At 42.9% G+C, this 20,611-nt stretch overlaps 1 protein-coding gene across 1 annotated transcript in view; it reads left to right on the top strand.

Annotated features, from left to right (window-relative positions):
• Positions 1 to 18,635, top strand: part of LOC116525362 — a 59,647-nt gene extending 41,012 nt beyond the window's left edge. Inside the window, exons 2-3 of the mRNA XM_032241164.1 lie at positions 17,607 to 17,732; positions 18,443 to 18,635. Of these exons, the coding sequence (XP_032097055.1) occupies positions 17,607 to 17,732; positions 18,443 to 18,597 (281 nt within the window). The 3' untranslated portion in view covers positions 18,598 to 18,635. The remainder of the gene's footprint in view (positions 1 to 17,606; positions 17,733 to 18,442) is intronic.
• The last annotated feature ends 1,976 nt before the right edge of the window (positions 18,636 to 20,611 follow it).

Below are 20,611 nucleotides of genomic sequence, written 5' to 3' on the forward strand. Positions count from 1 at the left end.
ATTTATTTCATAAATTATACCTCAATAAAAGATAAAATACTTTTTCAATTTTAAAAATGCTGATAAGGCATAGATCTTGATATAAATATATATGTACTTAGAGATAAATCTATTTCTGACTGTGCTTCAAACTAATGTGAAATGCTTGGACTATTCTTGCTTTTGCAACTTCCCTGAATAATTAAAGCTTAAACATTCTGAAAATGGAATGTGATTGATCTTCACCCAACCAATGTTGCTACTGGGTAGGGCTGTGTCCAGCAAATACACTATTTCTGAGCTGAACAAGACGGCCCTTTTCTTGATCTGTCAGATTCTCATGCCAAGCTGCAAAAGCACCTTGGTGTGAAGGAGCATGTAGTGTTTTAAAGTGAACACACACACACACATGCACACACAAATACAGATACACACACACCCAATGCACATTGGTGTGTTTTCCTTGTATCCTTCTATGTACCCAAACTCAATGCATTGGAATTCTGCTGAATCCTGTTTGTGTAATATGAATAAATGTTTTCCCAAGGATGCTTCCAACTCTGCGATTTGTTGGCTGGGTAAGAGCTGAGGCAGGAGTGGGAATGCTCAGTCACTGGATGGAGCTATGCTTACACACCCTTGAACACACACACATACTTCTCTCCTGCTGATGTGGTTTGGCTGTGTCCCTACCCAAATCTCATCTTGAATTGTAGTTCCCATAACACCCACATGTTGTGGGAGGGACCAGGTGGAGACAATTGAATGATAGGGTGGTTTCCCTCATTCTGTTCTTTTGATAGTGAGTTAGTTATCCCAAGATCTGATGGTTTCATAATGGTCTTCCCCACTTTGCTGGGCACTCACTTCTCTCTCCTGCCACCATATGAAGAAGGATATGTTTACTTGCCTTTCCACCATGATTGTAAGTTACCTGAGGCCTCCCCAACCCAGCGGAACTGTGAGTCAATTAAACCTCTTTCCTTTATAAATTACCCAGTCTCAGGCACTTCTTTATAGCAGTGTGAGAACAGACTAATACACCTACACATCTCCCTTTTACATCTTAGGAATGACAGCTAGACATCTGGCATCCTCTTCCCAACCACTATTCCCAGCCTCAGCATGGAAGCTCTCTCCCAGTGCAGATGGAAATCAGAGCACTGCTGAGATGATTCTGAGTGAAAAGTGACAGTTAGTGCAATGAATACAGTCCAACTACATTTACTCTGTATCAGGGACCTTGCTTATCTCTTCAGTGTTTTATTGACTCCTCACAACAAGCCATATTAATTACTACAAACATTATATTTTATAAATAAAAAAAGACAGAAACCCAAAGAGGTTACTTACCATTTTATCCCAGTTTACTCTGGAAAATGGAGAAGCCCAGTTTTGAATCCAGATTGCATGTGTTTATGACTGCCATGAAAATCAGCTTCCTACCTGAAAATTAATTGCTCCTTTTTGTTCAGATAAGCAGCTTTTTTTTTTCATTGCTTAGGCCAAGCAGCAGAAGAATATTCATTTGTGCCTAGTATGTATCAAGTACTGTGCCAAGTATTCCACATCTAATCATGGCAATATCATCTCAATTAGGTATTTCTTCTAACTTTAGTGATCAATAAACTGAAGTTCAAGGAAGTTTATTGAAACTTTCATAAAGCTACACAGCTAATTACAGGCAGCAAGAAAACTTCAACGTAGGCCTGGCCCTGCTACCTAATCAGTTGCTATCCTAGAATATTTTGCTGCCAATTGGCTGGAGACTAATTCAAAGCATCTGTAGAATCTTTGCCTGCAACCTGCAAAATTCATTAACTTTCTCCCACATGCTTCCCTCTTATCACCAACTCCCTGTCATCTCTGCAACTTTGCTCACACTGGCTTCCCCTGACCCCCAAACTTCTTCCCTCTGCCACGCTTCTCCTACACCAATGCCCTCCCTATTTTTGTTAGCCTGTTTTGCATTTCTACAGAGAAATACCTGAGGCTGGGTAATTTATAAAGAAAAGAGGTTTATTTGGCTTACAGTCCTGCAGGCTATACAAGCACGGCACCAGTATCTGAGGCTGCTAAGGGAGCCTCAGGAAGCTTTTATTCATGGCTAAAGGCAAAGGAAACAGATGTCAGTGAGAGAGGAGGCAAAAGAGAGACCAGGCCCTTTTAAACAATCTCAAGGTAACTAATAGAGTGAGAACAGTCTCATTTCTTCAAGCAAGGCAAGGCAATAAGCCATTTATGAGGGATCTGTCCCTATGACCAAAACTGGTCCCACTATGTCCCACCTTAACACTGGGGATCACATTTCAACCTTAGATTTGGAGGGGGCAAACATCCAAACTCTATCACTACTCCTTTCTGTCTAGTCAATGACCTTATCCATCAAGGAACTGCAAAGCACTGTCTCCTCCAGGAAGCCTTCCCTGATCTATCTAAGGTAATGACTTCTTCCTTTGAACGCTAAGTTCTTAAAGGATGCTTCATTCTCTCAACTTGTGAAAAATTCCCTTTGAATTCTTTTTTGTTCTTTGAGGTTTTTGTTTTGTTTTTTTTCCTGCTTGTTCGTTTTTTGACAGTCTTGCTCTGTTGTCCAGAAGTGCAGTGGCATGATCTCAGCTCACCGCCACCTCTGCCTCCTGGGGTCAAGCAATTCTCCTGCCTCAGCCTCCTGAGTAGCTGGAACTACAGGCATGCACCACCATGGCTGGCTCATTTGTGTATTTTTAGTACAGATGGGGTTTCACCATACTGGTCAGGCTGGTCTCAAACTCCCGACCTCATGATCTGCCTGTTTCGGCCTCCCAAAGGACTGGGATTACAGGTGTGAGCCACCACGCCCAGTCTTGAATTGTTAATTAACCTTTGTCCTTTCATTTTTTAAAAATGTAATACCTTGTTCCCAAAAGTATTGAAATTTCCAAATGACAGAGACAGCGTATGCACCACATGCTACTGAAATCCTATGTGCATGTATGTGGTGACTCAGCATGCTACCTCCTCAGAGAGAACTTTCCTGATAATGTCATCTAACATAGCAGCTTCCATTATTCTTTGCCTTCTTGTCTTGTCTCATTTTCCTAGCTGGCATTCTCTAATATTGCTCTTTGTAAATGTGTTTATTGTCGGTTTTCCTTACTAGAATGTAAGCAGCATGAGAGTAGGCACTTGGTTCTAGTCACCATTGGATCCCAAGAATCTAAAATAGGGCCTGACTCACAATTGGTGCTCAAAAATTTTGTGAACAAATGACTGAATGGATGATTAAGCAACAGTCCCTAGAGTAACAGCCACAGCTACTGTTAGAGAAGTGGGTAATCCCAGGAGATTTTGGTAATAGTGTGAGTTGATGGGAGAAGGTTCCTCAGAAGCATCAAGACTGGAAACCAAGAACAGCATATGTCCTGGGTAGATTTGCCCCTTTCCATCCTTTTCTACCCTGCTTTACATTCAGAAAAGATAGGCTTTATAGATGCATTATTCAGATTACTTTGTCCTTTGGCTTCTGATTGAGTTCAACAAATGGGAGGCTTCATCAGAAGATCAGAGGTGGAAAGGAAGAAGTCAGAGTACTTATTCCTCCAGCTCCCTCCTTGCCATGTTTCTTTACTGGTGTCCTCACCTCTATCAGCAAGTGCTCTCCTGCAGCCTTAGCTCAGCCCAGGACTGGTAAGTGCACCTGCCTCTTATCTCTTCAGAGTTAGGGGTAGTGGCAGCATCTGACAGCTGCCAGCCTCAGGATGGCAGATGATGAACACACCATCTCTTGTGAGTTGCCTCAACCCTGCCCACTCCTTTGTAAACAGTCCCTTCATTAAATTCTTTCAATCATTCTTGGACAGGAAAAGCCCTGCCAGACACAGCTCGAAAAACTTCTTGGACTAGCATCAATAATAAGACATCAAGGAATTAGAGTCAGAAAGAAAGGAAATCATGGCATAGCAATGCTTCTGCCTCTAAATCCATTATGAAAAGGGGTCAGGCCATATTCACATGAAGGGCCAGTGCCCAAAAGAACCTCTTTCAGCAACAACACTGCCATGTCCAATTTCCAAAGAAGATTCCAACTCCATCTTTGAGTTCTTTTCCACCTCCCGCATGTTGGGAAGGATGCACACCCCAGTGAAAATGCGGATTGGCAGAGACAGCCTTGGGAGAATGTGTCATACGCTGCTTCCTCCTTGGACATTTCAGCCAAGCCCACCCACGCTACAGCAACACAAAGGCTTCTTTGTGGTCACTGTCCAGCATTGACTAGCTCCTCTTTGCTGCCAACCATATTCCCCTTTCAGTTTGTCCTGTTCTTGACCCTTGGCTTTTAGTTTTTGTTGTTTTTTGTTTTTTCCTTCTTGGCCTTGATTCTGCCTTTTGGATTTAGTGGCTAAACATAGTTTCCCTGTTTGACCTTCGATTCTCTCTAGGGACTTTGGCTCACACTCACCACTCTATTTTCACCCCTGGATGAGTATACAGGATGCATTGACCCAACAGCATCTGCCCGCTTACATAGCACCGTGGGATGTGAGTGCGCGTGTGAGTGCATATGTTTAAATGTGTGTACATATGAATGCACATATGTGAGTGCACGTGGCAGGAAGGTATCAAATTGCCTGAGTCTCAGTCTTGGCTCCATCACTTACTAGATGCATGGACTAGGACAAGTTACATATCCTCTCCGTTCCTCAGTTTCCTAATCTGTAAATCTATCAGCAATGTTTTTAAAAGTACCTCCTTATAAGGTTGTTGTGTGGTTAAACATTCTGTTCACTAAATAGTTCCAATTGCCACCCCATCCCCTCCTTAATATAGTAGGATTATTCCTACTATTAGGATTATACCTACTATGTTAAGGAGGTGGTGACTGCTTTGTGGGCAGGAAAGATTATGTGATTAGTTCTGGCCAATAAGTTGTGAGCAGAATTGATCTGTGTCACTTACCTGCTGATGTGAGGTCCTCTAGAGCTTTCCTTTCCTCTGCAACTAAGGCCATCCATGTTCCAGATAGTGGCTGTCTGAGTCCCAGGGTGAGAACTCTGGAACAGAAAACCCACCAACCCACCATGAACAGGGAACAAAAGAGAGAAATGAGTCTTGTCATTGTAAACCACTGATATGTTGAAATTGTTTGTTAACACAACATAACCCAGCCTGTACTAACTAAAACAGCTGTTGCAAGGACTGAGATAATTCATATGAAATGCTCTTAACACAGTGTCTGACACATCAAAAATACTCAATAAACAGTAGTTAATTATCATTCGTATGACTGTGACTATTTTTATCATTATAGTTCACCCTTGAACAACATGGGTTTGAACTGCCCAGGTCCTCTTATATGTGGATTTTCTTCCACCTCTGCCACCCCAAGACAGTGAGACCAATTCCTTCTCTTCCTCCTCCTCCTTAGCCTACTCAACATGAAGGTGACAAGGATTAAGACCTTTATGATGACCCACTTCCAGTTAATTAATAGTAAATGGATTTTCTCTTTCATATTATCTTCGTAATGGCATTTCTTTTTCTCTAGCTTATCTTATTGTAAGAACACAGTTTAACATACAAAATACATCTTAATCGACTTTATGCTATCAATAAGGACTCCAGTCAACAGTAGACTATTAGTATTAAGATTTGGGGGAATCAAAAGTCATACACAGATCTTTGACTGTGTGGGGGCCAGCACTCCCAACTCCTTCACTGTCTGAGGAGCAGCTGTATTTGTGTGGGGATGGATGTGTGTATATAAGAATGTTTCCTTTGTTAGATCAAACAGTTTCAACAACCTTCCATTCTCGGCACTTGAGAAGTCAGGTGGGCCATGATCCAAACTCTCAGTATAGTTTAAAGGTAGAGTTTCCTGACCTGAGGGATTTCCAAGAGTGTGTTCTAACATCAGCATCATACACAGACAGTGAACATGCCCCCCAAAATGTAATAGACAAGTCATATTATGAATTCAGCTTCCTCGATGTAAGCTAAAGTGGTAGCAAAACCAGAGATGGTTCCTTTGGTCATGGATTAGAGACAGGAGAGAGGCTGTGTTGGATCGCCTTTCCGTACAGTCTGAATGATTGTTGGTCTGCGGGGACCACAGAAGACCTCCAATTAATTATTACTGGAGAACATGAAATCATAAACAAAATTCCTTGTAATAAATTTTTCAAATGAGATTGCATGTTTTATTTACAGTACTGGCCCATTTTGGGCTTTAAATCTATGAACAAAAACAAACATGCTTTTTTATCAAACAGACGGGGAATAAAAGTATTCAATATCCTTTCTTTCTCTCCTTGCCAAAGAGAACATGTGCTCTGTGCTACAGAGGAAGGCAGGCCCAGGCTCTGTCGACTGGTAGAAAAAATGGACTCATTTTACTTTGCAGGGGAAGATTTAAGCTATAAAGACCCTCCCACATGGGGTTGGGGGAGAAGGGAAGAAAGAAAAGTGAAAACAAAGGGTCTTGCTGAGGTCAGATGCTTTACTTCTTAATTCAGCATGGTATCTGAGTTTAAAATAGAACATATGCAAAGTATAAACTTCTAAACCTGAAACAGCTATTATCAGGCATGTTTCTATAGCAAAAAAAATCAGAAACCTACTTGATCTGAGCATTCTGCAGAGAAAGTGAACCAAGTAGAAGACAGATTCTGGCCCAAGGTCCCATTTGCCCTTTGTCTACCTGTAGCCTACCAAGGTCATTCTGAATCTTGAGGAAGAGGCATCTTATATAAATTCATACCAGTCCTCATACCCTCAGATCTGGTGGGCTTAGAAATGTTGCTGTCAAAATGTGTATAAAGGTGTATTTTCTCACAAATATTGGTGATGAATCAGCGAATACAGGTCTACTGAAATAATGAGACAGCCCATTAAACACTCAGCTAGGCACCAGTTTGGAGCAAAACCCTGAGGGTCTAGGTTGTTGTTTTCCAGTATGTTGTATAAGCATAAAAGAAACAGCAATATATTGTGCTGTGTTTCTGTATTAATTTCCCGAAGCTGCTGTAAAAACTTATCATAAACCTGGTGACTTAGAAATTTATTCTCTCACAATTCTGAAGGCCAGAAGTCTGAAATCAGTATCACCGAATTAAAGTCTATGTGTCAGCAGGGCCATGCCTCTTCCAGAAGCTCTAGAAACAAATCTGTTACTCCCTTTCTCAGCTTCCTGGTTCCTGCCAGCATTCCTTGGTTTGTGGCCACATCTTTTCAACATTTGCCATGAGCTTCTCATTGCCTTCTCTTCCGTCTGCATCTCTTCTCTTGCTGCCTCTCTAAAGATGCTTGTGATTACATTTAAAACCCACCCAGATAATCCAGGGCAATCTCTCCATCTCAAAATCCTTAACTGAATCACATCTATAGAGACACTTTTTCCATAGAAGATTACATTTTCTGATTCCAGAGATGAAAACTTGATATCTTTTAGGGCCATGACTGAGCCCATTGTTGGACCCAGTAGTCCAGGAACAAAATGTGGAAGTAGAATTGACCTCTCTCACTCTCATGACTCCCCTGCAGAATTTTTGTTTCCCATCCCCACAACCTTAATTTCTCCTGGATTAATAGTTCTGTTTCCCAGGGAAAAAGCATTTTCACCAGGGGACACAGTAAGTATTCCACTAAAGTTGAAGCTGTGATTTTCACCAGGTCACTTTGAGTTCCTCCTCAGGTAGAGCAGCAGGAAAAGGAATGGGACCTGTTGGAGGCACCTAGGTTGCTGCTATAAAGTGAGGGCAAAGAGGAATGTGGCCAAACTCAGAAAGTCCATAGGTAGTGTCTTTTGGTTCTTCTACAACCAGTGGAAATGGTGAATCAACAATGGCAGCATTCAAGGCCTAACCCAGAGCAAGACTACTAAGATCAGATTCCTCTAAGATGAAAGTCTAGATCTCCAAAATCACTCAGTCTAGATTGCGCAGGGCAAACAACCTGAAGTGTTTACCAAGGGTGATGGTGATCTAGAATGCGTGGAAGAAGAGAAACATGATAACAGTTACTAAAAAAAAAAAAAATAAAAAAAAAAACCAATGAGTTTATTCAACCAAGCCACTTGTATTGAGTCTGGAGATGTCTTTGGTGTCTGTAGTGGATTCTGTAGGCACCAACTAGGCTCCTGCTTTATGACTAAAGTTCTTATTTCTCCAGCTGCTGACAGTGCCACATGCTGATGGCTTCTGCTGAGACTCTTTCCTTGGAATTGCTATTTGTTGAAGGGAAAATCTAGTTTATGCCCCCTCCCTAGGGCAAGACACATTCAATGACTTGTTGGTGTGAGGGTACCAACATGGAGGCACGCTGTCTCTACTTGGAACATCTCTGAAGGACCATCTCAGCTCAAGGGATCCTTCTGGAATTGGCAGATCCCCTGTTGCAAGTGTATTACCATTCAGTTTCTGCCTGTGTCCAACTCTGCTCTCCTTATCCTCTGAGTTATTCTTCACAACACTGCCCAATAAACCAATGCACTTTCACCTAGAGTCTGTTTCCAGGAATCTTGACCTAAGATAGGGCTCTATATCACCTCCTCTGAGCCCAACTTTGACTTTAGCCACAGCTTCAGTGGATATTTCTATGCAAGCTCAGACTTACCTCACACCTGCCAGGCCCTACCTGAACCATGGGTTACACATCTATTCACTTTCACTAGGACCTAAGGCCTCGGTGAGAAGCCACTCACTTGGTCTTTACATATGTAGAGCCTGGAAGTGCAGAGGAAATATTGACCTTCAGTGAACAAATCTAAACTGATGGCGTATGGGAACTGAGAGATAAATCATCCAGCCTCCTGTCCCTCAGATGAATCATCCTGGGATGTGGTCTAGACACCACTCAGAAGTCTGCAGCAGAATATAGTCCTTGAGGCCCAAAGAGGCAACCTCAATAATATACCGTTATATTGACTTTTTCTCCCCAATCTCTGCTTACTGGGATTATGTCCTTATAACTAAGTCCTTCTCTCAGGTGCTGGTTGGAGAGAGACCAGACTTCCAGGTACCACCATTAACTAGGTGGCTGTTCGTATCCCCTACTGCTTTATCTTTCTCAAAGCAGAGAAATTTGGGGAAAGTGGGCAGCTCACAAATTCTCCTTGATGGATATATAATGAAAAGGAAAATGTCATATGGCAAAACCTATGTGCTGGGACTTATGTCAGAGATATAGCAATGACTAAGCTGAAACCTTTTCCCTAAGGAAGCTTTCATTCAGTAAGTGTGGATGGCCAGAATAAGAAGTAAGAATGAGATACACATGGAAAGGTGAAGTGGGAAGAGACCAAGGAAAGAATGTTTCCCTCTCATTAGAAAAAACAAACAGCCTTCATAGAAGAGGTGGAATTTGAGAAAGGCAAAGTGGGGTCAGGAGAGCCCAGGGATAAGAAAGGGCAGGGCTGGGTAGGACCACTGGGAAAAGCCTAGTTGAGATGAGGTGTCAGGTGTGGGAATGAAGGTCACTGAAGATACAGCTGGAGGTGAGGACTGTGTTGGGAACTCTTGTATGCCAGAAAGTGGATTTTAGGCATTGTTCTTCTTTGAGACATGGTCTAATGAGGTGCTGGAAGTGATGTAGGCTTCAGGATACACTATGGTCCACTTAACAAGAAGTGGGGAGAAGTATCTTGACATATGAACTGGCTGGTTTTTTGTTGGTTCTAGGAGAAAGTGCATGGTAGCTGTCAGACAACTAATAGACATAGCTAGCATTTATTCAACAGTTATTATATACCAAACTATGATCTTTATATGCATTATATAATGTAATCCTCACATCAACCTTATGATATTGGTACTTATAATATCTCTACTTTACAGGTAAGAAAACAGAGATTCAAAAAGACTAAGTAACTCCCCACACACACCCTGGGTCTTAGCCTCATAGTGGTGATGCTGTTAATGTGATCCACGAAGTCTAGCACACCCATGCCCAGAATTCAACCACGATGCTGGCTGGGTAAGGTGAGGGCTAGGAAAGACTAGGATCAGCCAGAGCTTTTGAGCACAGTCTAACACCCACAGGCTCTTTGTTCATCGCAGGGTGTTGTGGTGGGGAGGGGTTAGGAATGGGAAGTGGAAGTGAGGCCTGACCCTAATTTCAGGATTAGGGAGGGGACTAGCACCATTTTAGCATTGCTAAGAAAGTCTTCCTAACTTTCTCTAGGTTTGAGCTACTTGAAGGGCTACATATCTCACCCATCTGTTTTCAAGCCCTGCCAGCAGGGTAGGAATTCTCCATTCTGAGCTGGGATTTCATGGCTCACCTTTATAACTCTTTGCAACCATTGCTGCCACTGGATTTGAATCTCTCAGTTTCCGTCTCTTCAAATACTTGTATCTTTAATTAGCCCCTTTAAGATGCTAATAATTTATTTATGAAGCATTATTCAAGCATAGATCCATCTACTCCATGATTGTTCACTCCTTAGTAATAATAATAGGTAACACAAATACCTACATGCATCTTATTGAATTCTCATAACAAAGTTCTTTGTGAGGTAAGTATAGTATTACTATCTCCATATTTCAAACAAGGAAGCTGAAATACAAAGGGGCAAGATAACAAGTGCAAAGCCACTCAGTTGAAGATAGTTGAAGAAATTAATGGAGCCATTTCACTAAGTCTACTTGAAAGCACCATTAAGCTGCTGAAAACTCAGGTGGGGTGATTGGGTGCTTTCTGGGCTCTCATCTCTGGAACCCTCTCATGTCAGGCATTGCTCCTGCCAGCAAGATTATAAATATATGCTTGTTTACTGAATGCCTCTTCTAAGCCTGGAACCTTGTCACACATTGTGTCATTTCATCCTTACAATGCCCTGCAAGAAGGTATGGCTAACTTTATCCCCATTTGATAAATTAAGAACTCGAGAGTCAGACAGAATTATTAACATAAGTTCACACAATTGTGCTCAAAGGGCTCACAGTCTAGACAGGGGATAAGCACGTTCTTTAAAATGAGTAGATACAATACAGTATGGTCAGTTGATCATTAAGAGCTGTGAGAGCACCCAGGAGGGAACAATGGACTCAGCATGGTGGTAGCAGGAGGTGGCGGGAGGATATAGAAGAATAGTCTGGAAAGATGTCCTGAGGTGGCATTTTTGCTGTTTCTAGGAAGAAGCAGCATATTCTAGTGGAGGAAGTGGGAGAATGGCGTTCCAAGGAGTCCAGGGAACAACTGTCCAGTGAGCTAGTGCTGAGTAAAAGTTGGCATATTCTAGAAGGATGAGTTTTCGGGCATGACAAGAGCACTGGATGCAATGAGGAGATGTAACTGTGAAGAGTAAAGCAGGGGTAAGACCCTGAAGGACCCTACAAGTGCTACCAAGGAGTTCGGATGGCATCCTGGAAATGATGGGAAACTTTTCAAGTCCTGGAGGAATGTGAGAAGATTTCCATAAGCATCATCCAGAGTGGAAGTGGGGATGCAAATGAAGAAGAAAGAAAAATGGAAGAAACATTTAAGGGGTCAAATAAAAAAGTCTTGGGGCTTTTGGTGTCCCAAGACATCAAAATGGCTTGGGATGGATATGTAATGACTATGAGCAAGGACTTCAGTGATGACCCTCCAGTTCCATATCTGGAGATTGGATGGATGGCGGCATTCATTGAATTAAAAAGGAACAGCCTGAGGGAGAGTGATATTGGAATACCATATATCAGGTGAATTTGAGGAGCCATCGGCATCCAAAGGGAAGCTGTCCAGGAGGTTAGTAGACCTGAGAAGTGGGAGAGATACATTGGGTTAATGTGCTCTGCAGATGATTATGGAGTGTTTACTAGGTGGCAGGCACTGTGCCTAACACTGATGATTTAGAGTGGGATGGTTCAGGGTTCCACTCTAGGAGCTCACAATCTATAAGGAGAGTGGACCAGCAAGTGTCCTAACATGTCACAGGAGCCGAGGTATGTCCTGGGTCCAAGATAGAAGCATGAAAAAAGTAATGCCTAACTCTACTGTGTAGGGAATAGTTTTTTTTTTTTTTTCAAAGGCTTCATCTAGGAAGGACCTGAGATCTGAGTCTTGAAGGAACAGAAGGAGTTCACAGGCAGACAGTGGAGGAAAGGGCATTCTAGGTAAGGGGCACAAGCACATCAAGGTGCATGGGGCCTGCATTCTCAGTATGCTTGGCAGTGGATGTGGGAGGTAGGAACAGGAAACGTTATGAGTTACAATGCTGAGGAGATCAGCAGAGGACAGACGGCAGAGAGTCTCGAATGCTATGTTAAGTAGTTAGGAATCGTCTCTGGAAAGTGGAATCCACTAGAGGAATTTAAGCAGAAAAGTGACATGATTGAATCTGGGATTTGAGACTCAGAGAGTAGCATTCAAAGTTATAGGAGTAGATCTGATCTTTCAGATAAATAAATAAATAAATAAATTGAAGATTATTCCAGAGACAGTCAAAGAACTTCATAGCCTCTGGCCCAGGCTGGTCTTGTATCAAGTCATTATCATTATTAAAAACTAACTTATAGGAAGCACTTATTCAGAGCCACACACTCTTCTAAGCACTTTATATATATTTGCTCATTTACTCCTCATAATAACCCCATGAGATAAGTTAACTGGAAAATGATGGGGCCAGGATCTGGACCTGGGATTTGAACCCAAGTCACAGGGCTCCAAAGCTGATAAGACTTCTCCACTCAGCCATGCAGCCCCCCTGCAATAATAACAGATAACATTCGTGAAGACTTAATAGGTATCAGGCGCCTTATTTGCACTATCTAATTTGGTCTTCATAACAACCTCATAACAGATGAGAAAATGGAGACACAGAGGGGCACATGCAAGTTATTTAACTCGCCCAAGTTGGAACAACTAATAAGTGGCCAAATTTAATCCAAGCATTCTGACTCGAAAGGCTGTGCATATAATAACTTTGCTCTGCTGACTCTGTAAGTTTTCCATAAATACTAGCTGAATCGATAGATGGGTGGTTGCAAGAACAATATTTCTAAGAATTGGCTTCTGCAGCCCCGAGATCCAAGCATCACCAGGCCAAACACCCAGATGGTGATTTTCCACTGAAGCTGAGGAGCAGAGTTGTAGTGCAGCTGGCTCCTACCCCAACTAGCCTGTTTCTGTAGCCTGATCCTTGCAGGGCAGGTGGGCATCAAAGGCTGCAGGGACTGGGTAGGACCAGCCTACAGCCCCCTCATTGGCCTGGCCCCATCAAAGGCACCTGTGCCAGGCTCTGCTCCACTCCAAGTCTGGGCAGATCAAAGGGCCCCGCACAGAAGTTGGGTTTCTGGGCAGCTCCAGTCCTGATCATCAATTGTCACTTTGGCAGTGACAGCAGAGTCCGACATGACAAGACTGCCACAGCCAAGGCTCCTGGGGCAGACATCAGAGCATAACTCCAAAGGCCAGGAAGCTGTCTGAGGCCCCTCTGGGCCTGCACCCCTGGTGGGAAGAGAGGGAGGAAGCAGAGAGGCCCCTAAGGAAAATGTCTGGAGCAAGATCACTAGAGTAATGTTGATGCAGGCAAGAAACCTGACCTCGGCATTTATATTCTTGCCATGGAACCATAATATCTGATAACTTCATGTAGCTGGGAAGAACTGTTGACATGCCCACATGTGTTCATTCTCACACACACACATGCACAAACCTAAATATATTCACACACCTGAACCACTTGCACAGACATTATAAACATATCCCTACACATAAAGATTCTCACACAAACACAAACAAAATTACTCATGTACACATTCTCCTAATACTCATCATACTTGCCTACATATGTGTATGGATATATACACACAGCATTACACATACTTACAGTTGCAAATACGTAACCACACACACATACATGCTTGCTTAGTCACTGGGCATACATTTTATAATATATTCTGCCAGTTTCCTGGGTCTAATGCTAACATTTTCCTCTCAGAATGATGAGAATCATCCTCATAAACAGGCTTTAAGTGCAGGAATAGCCTATCACATAGATCCGGCTGCCAGTCATTCTCCCACTCCTCTGCAGAAAAATCTAGACGAAATGTCCCAAATTGTACCAAAAAGGATTTACATTAGCTCTTCGAGGGGATTTCCTGCCAATAAGAGCTATTAAAAATATCAGCATGCTAGGATTCTGTTTATTGAGGAATATTTGGTTGCCAGAAATTTGAACCAATTGGAATATCAATTTTGCCTCAGTTGTATTCTCTGAATGAATGTATGTTCTGAATCAATAATTTTTTTAAAAAAATATAATGGCCTAGCTATAAATCAGAGGAATTTGTTATAATTTGGGGATCTGAAAATGCTTTAGTTTAAATGGCAATTAACATCAGAGTTCAGTTTCATTGAAGATTTAACAAATGAACCTAATTAGGGTATTTGAGTTAGGGTAGTGTTCAAGCACCTTCTTGCTCATGATAAAATCACATAATTGAGAAAAGTAGCATGGGGTGCTTTGAAACCAGCATAGGTATCATCTCCTCCAGGAAGTCCTCCCTGACCTTTCCCTGCCTAGACTGGTATGGGCATTTGCAGTGGACAGTGTGTGGTGTGTCACCCAGTCACCCTTTAGGACTCAGGCTCTCACCCCCTGGGCTGCCAGTAGTATTGGGTGCTACTGAGTCACAGGAGAATCTCTCTCCAGGACTTGCTCAGCAAAAAGAAGCCACCTCATCCATGGTTATGCCTCATCCCTGGGGCAGTGCCCCACTGATAATGGCTGGTTGATGTGGGGCTACAAAGGTCTGGCCCTTTTGCTCAAATGGGACTATTAGACAGGGTCGTTCCAGTTCCTAAGCTTCCTGTGTGGTCAGCTGCAGCCTCTGTTGTAACTGCATCCCAGCACAACTTCTCCGTCTCTGGGCTGCATTCACCCCTTCAAAGGTGTTGTTTCTAAGAATGCACCCCAACAAACCTCCTGCACTCAAATCTTAAAAGGCTTAGAAACTGTGTCCCAGCAAACCTGTCCAATGGCAGCATCTTTCCTCAGTGTGCCCACATTTTTGTGTATTCCTCTCCTTTGCTCACAGTCAATACCTAAATGTCAGCAAATGTATTAAAGAAATATCCCTAATCTCATCTCTCATTGCCTCCTTAGCTACTGCTCTGGTAGCAGGCACCATAACCTCTCCCCTGGCCCATTTGCCATAATCTCCAAACTGGCTGCTCTACTTCTGCTCTTAACTTTCACAGTCTATTCACAGCACACTTACGGGCTAACCCTGTCAAAACAGCATTTAGTCATGTCAATTCTTTGCTCAAAATCTTTTTGTGGCTTCCAATCTTTTTAAAAAACATCCAGAGTCCTTACCGCCCCTGCTGGATCTCATCTCCATGACCTGGCCCTTTTCTCTCTCTATGTCTTCCTCTGCTCCTTCATCCTCCCTCATTCATTCCCCTCCAGCCCTGCTGCCTTTCCTGCTGTTCTTTCAACACACAAGGCCTGCTCCTGCCTCAGGATCTTTGCACTTGGATGTTCCTCCTCCCTGGACTCCTGGTACTCATTCCTTCACCACATTTAATTTTCTCCAACAGTAATTTGTACTCTTGATTCAGCTCTATATGACATGACCCAGCACAGACTACCCTGGCAGATGGTGGCTGATTCTAGGCAAGGTGATAAAACTCATGAGAAGATAAACAACACCTGAATGAGACACAGAAAACATCTCTCTTCCTTTTCATCCAGATTTTACCAGTCGCCAAAACATTTGGATTCTGATCCTCAAAGCTCTCTCTAATCTACTCCCTCATTGCCTCCCCTACTGCCACTGTCATGATCCAGACCTTCAGAATCCTGTATGTATAACAGAATAATACTTTGGAATATTAACCCCAGTGCTTTTGTTCCCGCTATTATTTCTATGCATCCATGGCCTTTCTTGCATTAAAACTAGAACATAAAGCATGAGTATCCATTGCCTCAGAGAAAGGTAGCTATAACAGAAATACAAAGAGAAACAAGCAAATTAATTATTGATGCAACAGCCAAAATCCTAGCCTGAACAATAGACTAGAAAGAATACTTATATAAAGCATAAAATTTAAAGAGCTGATAGAATTGGCAGATAGAGAGAAAATTAATCAAGTGAACACATGTGTGGACCTCTGAGAAGGGCCTCTGTCCCCTGCCTGACTAGGCTGAGCCCAAAGTTGGGAAGCAGGGGATAGTTCTCCCCTTTATTTCAAGGATCTGAAAACAAAGAGAGCCTGTGCTCCACTTTCCGTCTTCAGCCTGGAAAGACGGCAACCTCCAAAAGTCTCCTGTTAGCTGCTAGGGAACAGAACAGGAAGGTTAGGTGTAGTTGCTTTGGACATCTAGGCTTAGGGCCTAATTCAGACCTATTGTATTTCCCACAAAGCATAGCTGGAGAGTCCTCAAAAAAGTAGGGTCTAGACCTCCCTGCCTAGAAAATGAAAAGGCCACATGATGATCTTAGTGAAAAAGTGACCAGGAGGACCCTGGATGTCACAGTATAAATAGACGATAGACCTCGCCAGCCCCCAACTCCAACTCTCATCCATCCTCATTCCATGGCTTGATGCTATATAATCCCTTCCTCATGTAGAACTTAGATGCTACCATGGGGAGAAGGAAGAGATGGAGAAATACTGGAACTAAGATTAAATATCCACCAACACTGGTCTTGGCTTCAAGTTTATAGAAAATCCGCTTCCTTTTTGCACACCTGATCTTGTGGGTTAGGAGATTATACCAGCTACCTGAAACTATTGCAATACAGTCCTAACTGGTTCCTCAAACACTACTTCTAGCTCCTCCAGTCTACACCCAGCAACCAGAGGGAACTTTTGAAAACATGGATATAACCACACCTTCACTGGTGAGAAATCAGGTTTTCAAGTAGGCAGATCTGTATTCACATCCCAGCTCTGCCATATGTCAACTGTGTGACCTCAGGCAAGTTACCCAACCTTTGTTAGCCTCATTTTGCTCATTCCATTATGAAATGAAAGAATCCCAGGGTCACCACAGTGAATGCCATTGCAATTCCATGAGATGATGGAGGTCCTGCCTGGCACAGATTAGATATTCAGTTAATATTGGCTGGTCCTTACTGTATCATGGTGTTAATCACCTCTTTAGCTTTGTGCATGTGCTCCTCCTCTCCCTCCTCCCAAAAGAAAATCAGAAACCATCTCCTCTATCAATTTATTCCTTGAGGCATAAGCTGGGCTGCCTTCCTCTGTCCCCACAGGGTAGGTTTAGGGATTTCTCAGTGGTATACCTTCAGTCTTCCAAGCTCCGTTTAATCATAGCATTCATCACGTATCATCTGATGACTTCTTCATGTTCTTCAAAGGCCAGAAATAATGCTTGATCTCTGGGCCTCCTTTTAACCTTGAGTACCCCTTACCCTGGGAGTGCCCAAGGGGCGAGAGAAAGCTCTTCTTAAAGGAAACGGGTAGGGGAGGGGTCGGAGGTCAGGTGGAGGAAGAAGTGAGCTTGCAGTCTTGCCCATGATTCCTATAAGAGTCCTCCAGTCTGACCCATAGGCCTAAGACAGATTGGATCCCAGCAGGCTGGGACACAGGGTTTCCAGGTCAACTTTTATCTTCCCACATGGTATATGTCCCTTTGATCCTTGAGCAGATCAAACAAAGCTCACTAATCAATGGTTTCCCTCCCTGCCTTTCAGAGCAGATCCTCAAACACAGCCTGTATCTCTCCCTGCTCCCCACCCACCCTCCAGCTTTTCAGCCAGAGTCATTTGCTCTAAGGCCCAGACCGTGGCTCACCTATCACGGCTACCCAAGTAGTATAGGTATGGTTGTCTGTTTAATTTCTTTAATTCAAATAGCACTAGAGAAATTTCAGGACTCACTCACTGATACATCCTGGTTACTTACCTCTTGTCTAGGCCCTTGGGAAAGGGTGTATTGATGCATCTACTATGATTGCCTGGTTTTCTTGGTCTTGGAAGCACCTAGTAATGAAAGAACCCAGAGAAAGATAAGCAGGGCCAGGGGAGCCAATATGAATTTTTCTGAGCCTATTTCTTCCTTTATGTAACTGGAATATTGTTTCCTCCCCCACCTACCTCGCAAAGCTGAAGTGAGGATTAAAAAAGTTAATGGCTCTCAAAGTCCACTGGGAAGGATGGAGTTCTAGATACATATTGGGTTCCTCTAGTCCTTACATATTGCAAAAGACTTGGATAAAGCTTCAGAAAGAACTAGGGTGACCAATCTTCCTGGCTTGCCCAGGACTGAGGGACTCCTTGGGATGCTGGAATTTCTGTATTAAAACCAGGAAAATCCAAGGCAAACTGAGTTGAGCTGGTCACCCTACATAGAGGTAGCACTTAAAGAGTGTCTATGCTGGGCTACATGGTGTTCCTCCAAAACTCATATGTTGAAGCCCCAGTACTTTAGAAAGTGACTGTATTTGAAGATGGGCCCTTGAAACAGGTGATTAAGTTAAAAGGAGGCCATCAGAGTAGGCTGTAATCCAATCTGACTGGTGTCCTTACAGGAAGAGGAAATTTGAAGAGAAAAGGAGGCACCTGGGATGAGCACACAGTGAGAAAAGACAATGTGAAGGCATGGCAAGAAGACAGCCAGCTGCAAGCAAGGAGAGAGGCCTCAGAGGAAACCAACCCTGCTGACACCTTGACTTTGGACTTCTAGTCTCCAGAATTATGAGAAAATAAATTCCTGTTGGTTAAGCCACCAGTCTGTAGTATTTTGTTATGGCAGCCCTGAGCAAACTAATACAGTATCCTTGAAGAAAGAAGAATTATAAAAGCTCACAGTTATGAGCAGTAAATTGACATATTAGTAACTCATTTAGTCTTCTCTTCACAGGAACTCTCTTTGAGAGCTATTATCATTTATCCCCATTTTAAAGAGGAGAAAACTGAGGCACAAGAGGTCAAGTAACCTGCTTCAGAGTCATAACTAGTAAAGGACAGAGACAGTTTCTTAACTCTTAGTCCCCTAGTAAGCAAAGCCCAAGGCTAAAATGCTGACATTTAGAAGAAGCAAAACCAGGGCCTTGACGATAAGGCCCAGGGGTGGTGAGAATGAGTTGAAAAGAGAAATGAGGCAAGAAAAGATGCAATGTGATGCACAGCAGCTGGCCACCACCTCCCTGTGATTCTCCCTGAGACACAGCAGCTTGCTGGGTAGGTAAGCTGCAGCACTTAGAATTTCTCTGGATCATTTGCAAGGAGAAACCACCTTTAAGGCTGGTGGAGAAAGGAAGAGGAGAGAAGGGAAGGAGCTGTGGAATTAAGTTTGCTTACATCTGCCTCCATGTATATTATAAGTTTGGCCTAAAGGTTTATCCATACATAGTGAATTGTAAACTAACTTTACGTGTAAATAGACTGTAACCTACTCTTGTAACAAGTAGCAGAGTCTCAGCCAACCGCAGGCAGCTGACTGTTCAAAGCAGGTTCAAATAAGGCAAAGGCCCAGCTGTAACCAATCCAGCTGTTTCTGTACCTCACTTCTGGTTTCGCTAGGTCACTTTCCTTTTTCTGTCCATAAATATTCGACCATGTGGAATAGCTCTGAACCTATTCTGGTTCTGGGGGCTGGCTGATTCGCAAATCGTTCTTTGCCCAATTAAACTCTGTAAAGTTTAATTTGTCTAAAGTTTTTTCTTTTAACTGGGTATTTATGTATTTGGCTCCTTCTTTTTCCCTTTCCCTTTCTCGCTGGTCAGGGTGCCGCATGGGAAGCTAACTCCCCTGCACTTCCATCATCCAAGGCCCACACCTAATGTCTATGGAGCCTACAGCAAGGATACCAAGGAAGGCTGCTGTAGAAAAGCTGTGTTTCCCAGAAGTCACATGTTGATGCCTTAACCCCTAATGCGATGGTATTTGGAAGCAGGGCCTTTGGGAGGTAATTAGGTCATGAGGATGCGTCCTTCAGGTTAGGATTAGCATCCTTATAAAAAGAGACTCCCCTCCTGCCTTCTGCCATGTGAGGACACTGCAAAAATGTGGCCACAGCAAGGAGAGCCCTCACCAAATATCAAATTAGCCAGCACCTTGATCTTGAACTCCACAGCCTCCAGAACCATGAACAACAAATCTCTATTGTTCATAAATCACTACATCTATGATATTTTGTTGTGGCAGCCAAAACTGATTAAAATGCAGCCCAACCTAACTAGAGCCCGAAACACTATATATCTAAACATTTAAATGTTACGCATCAAGGAAACAAACTTGATGAACTTATAGAATGTTTTCACTCTTTCATGTTATCAAATGCAACTTCATAATGACCTGAAAGGCCATATTACCCGGTGTTTACCTGGAGATAGGCATTCTGGGGTGTCCATGAGAGGCACTTCTCAAGACTTTGAACTTAGCCATCCCTCCTGCCTGGTGAATTGTGTCTTCACTCCTCAGAGCAGGGCCTTGTCTTTTTCTTAGGAGGATAATCATAAAAGTAATAAATAAACACTCCATGTTTATCACATTAAAGAAAGAAAGGTAAACACACACCAAAGAATGTGTTTTCATATAAGACATACTCAGAAATATTGTCAGCTTAAGCTGAAGAATAAGAAAACTGAGGCTCAAGAAGGGAATAGTAAGGTGGAGGTGATAGAGCCCAGGGTTTGACTCCAGAATCCAAGTGTATTTTAATCACAGCACATTGAGGCTATCCTTGGTGGCACTAA

This window comes from Sapajus apella, unplaced genomic scaffold, assembly GCF_009761245.1.
Source record: "Sapajus apella isolate SASKATOON/1434 unplaced genomic scaffold, GSC_monkey_1.0 scaffold47, whole genome shotgun sequence".
NCBI lineage: Eukaryota > Metazoa > Chordata > Mammalia > Primates > Cebidae > Sapajus > Sapajus apella.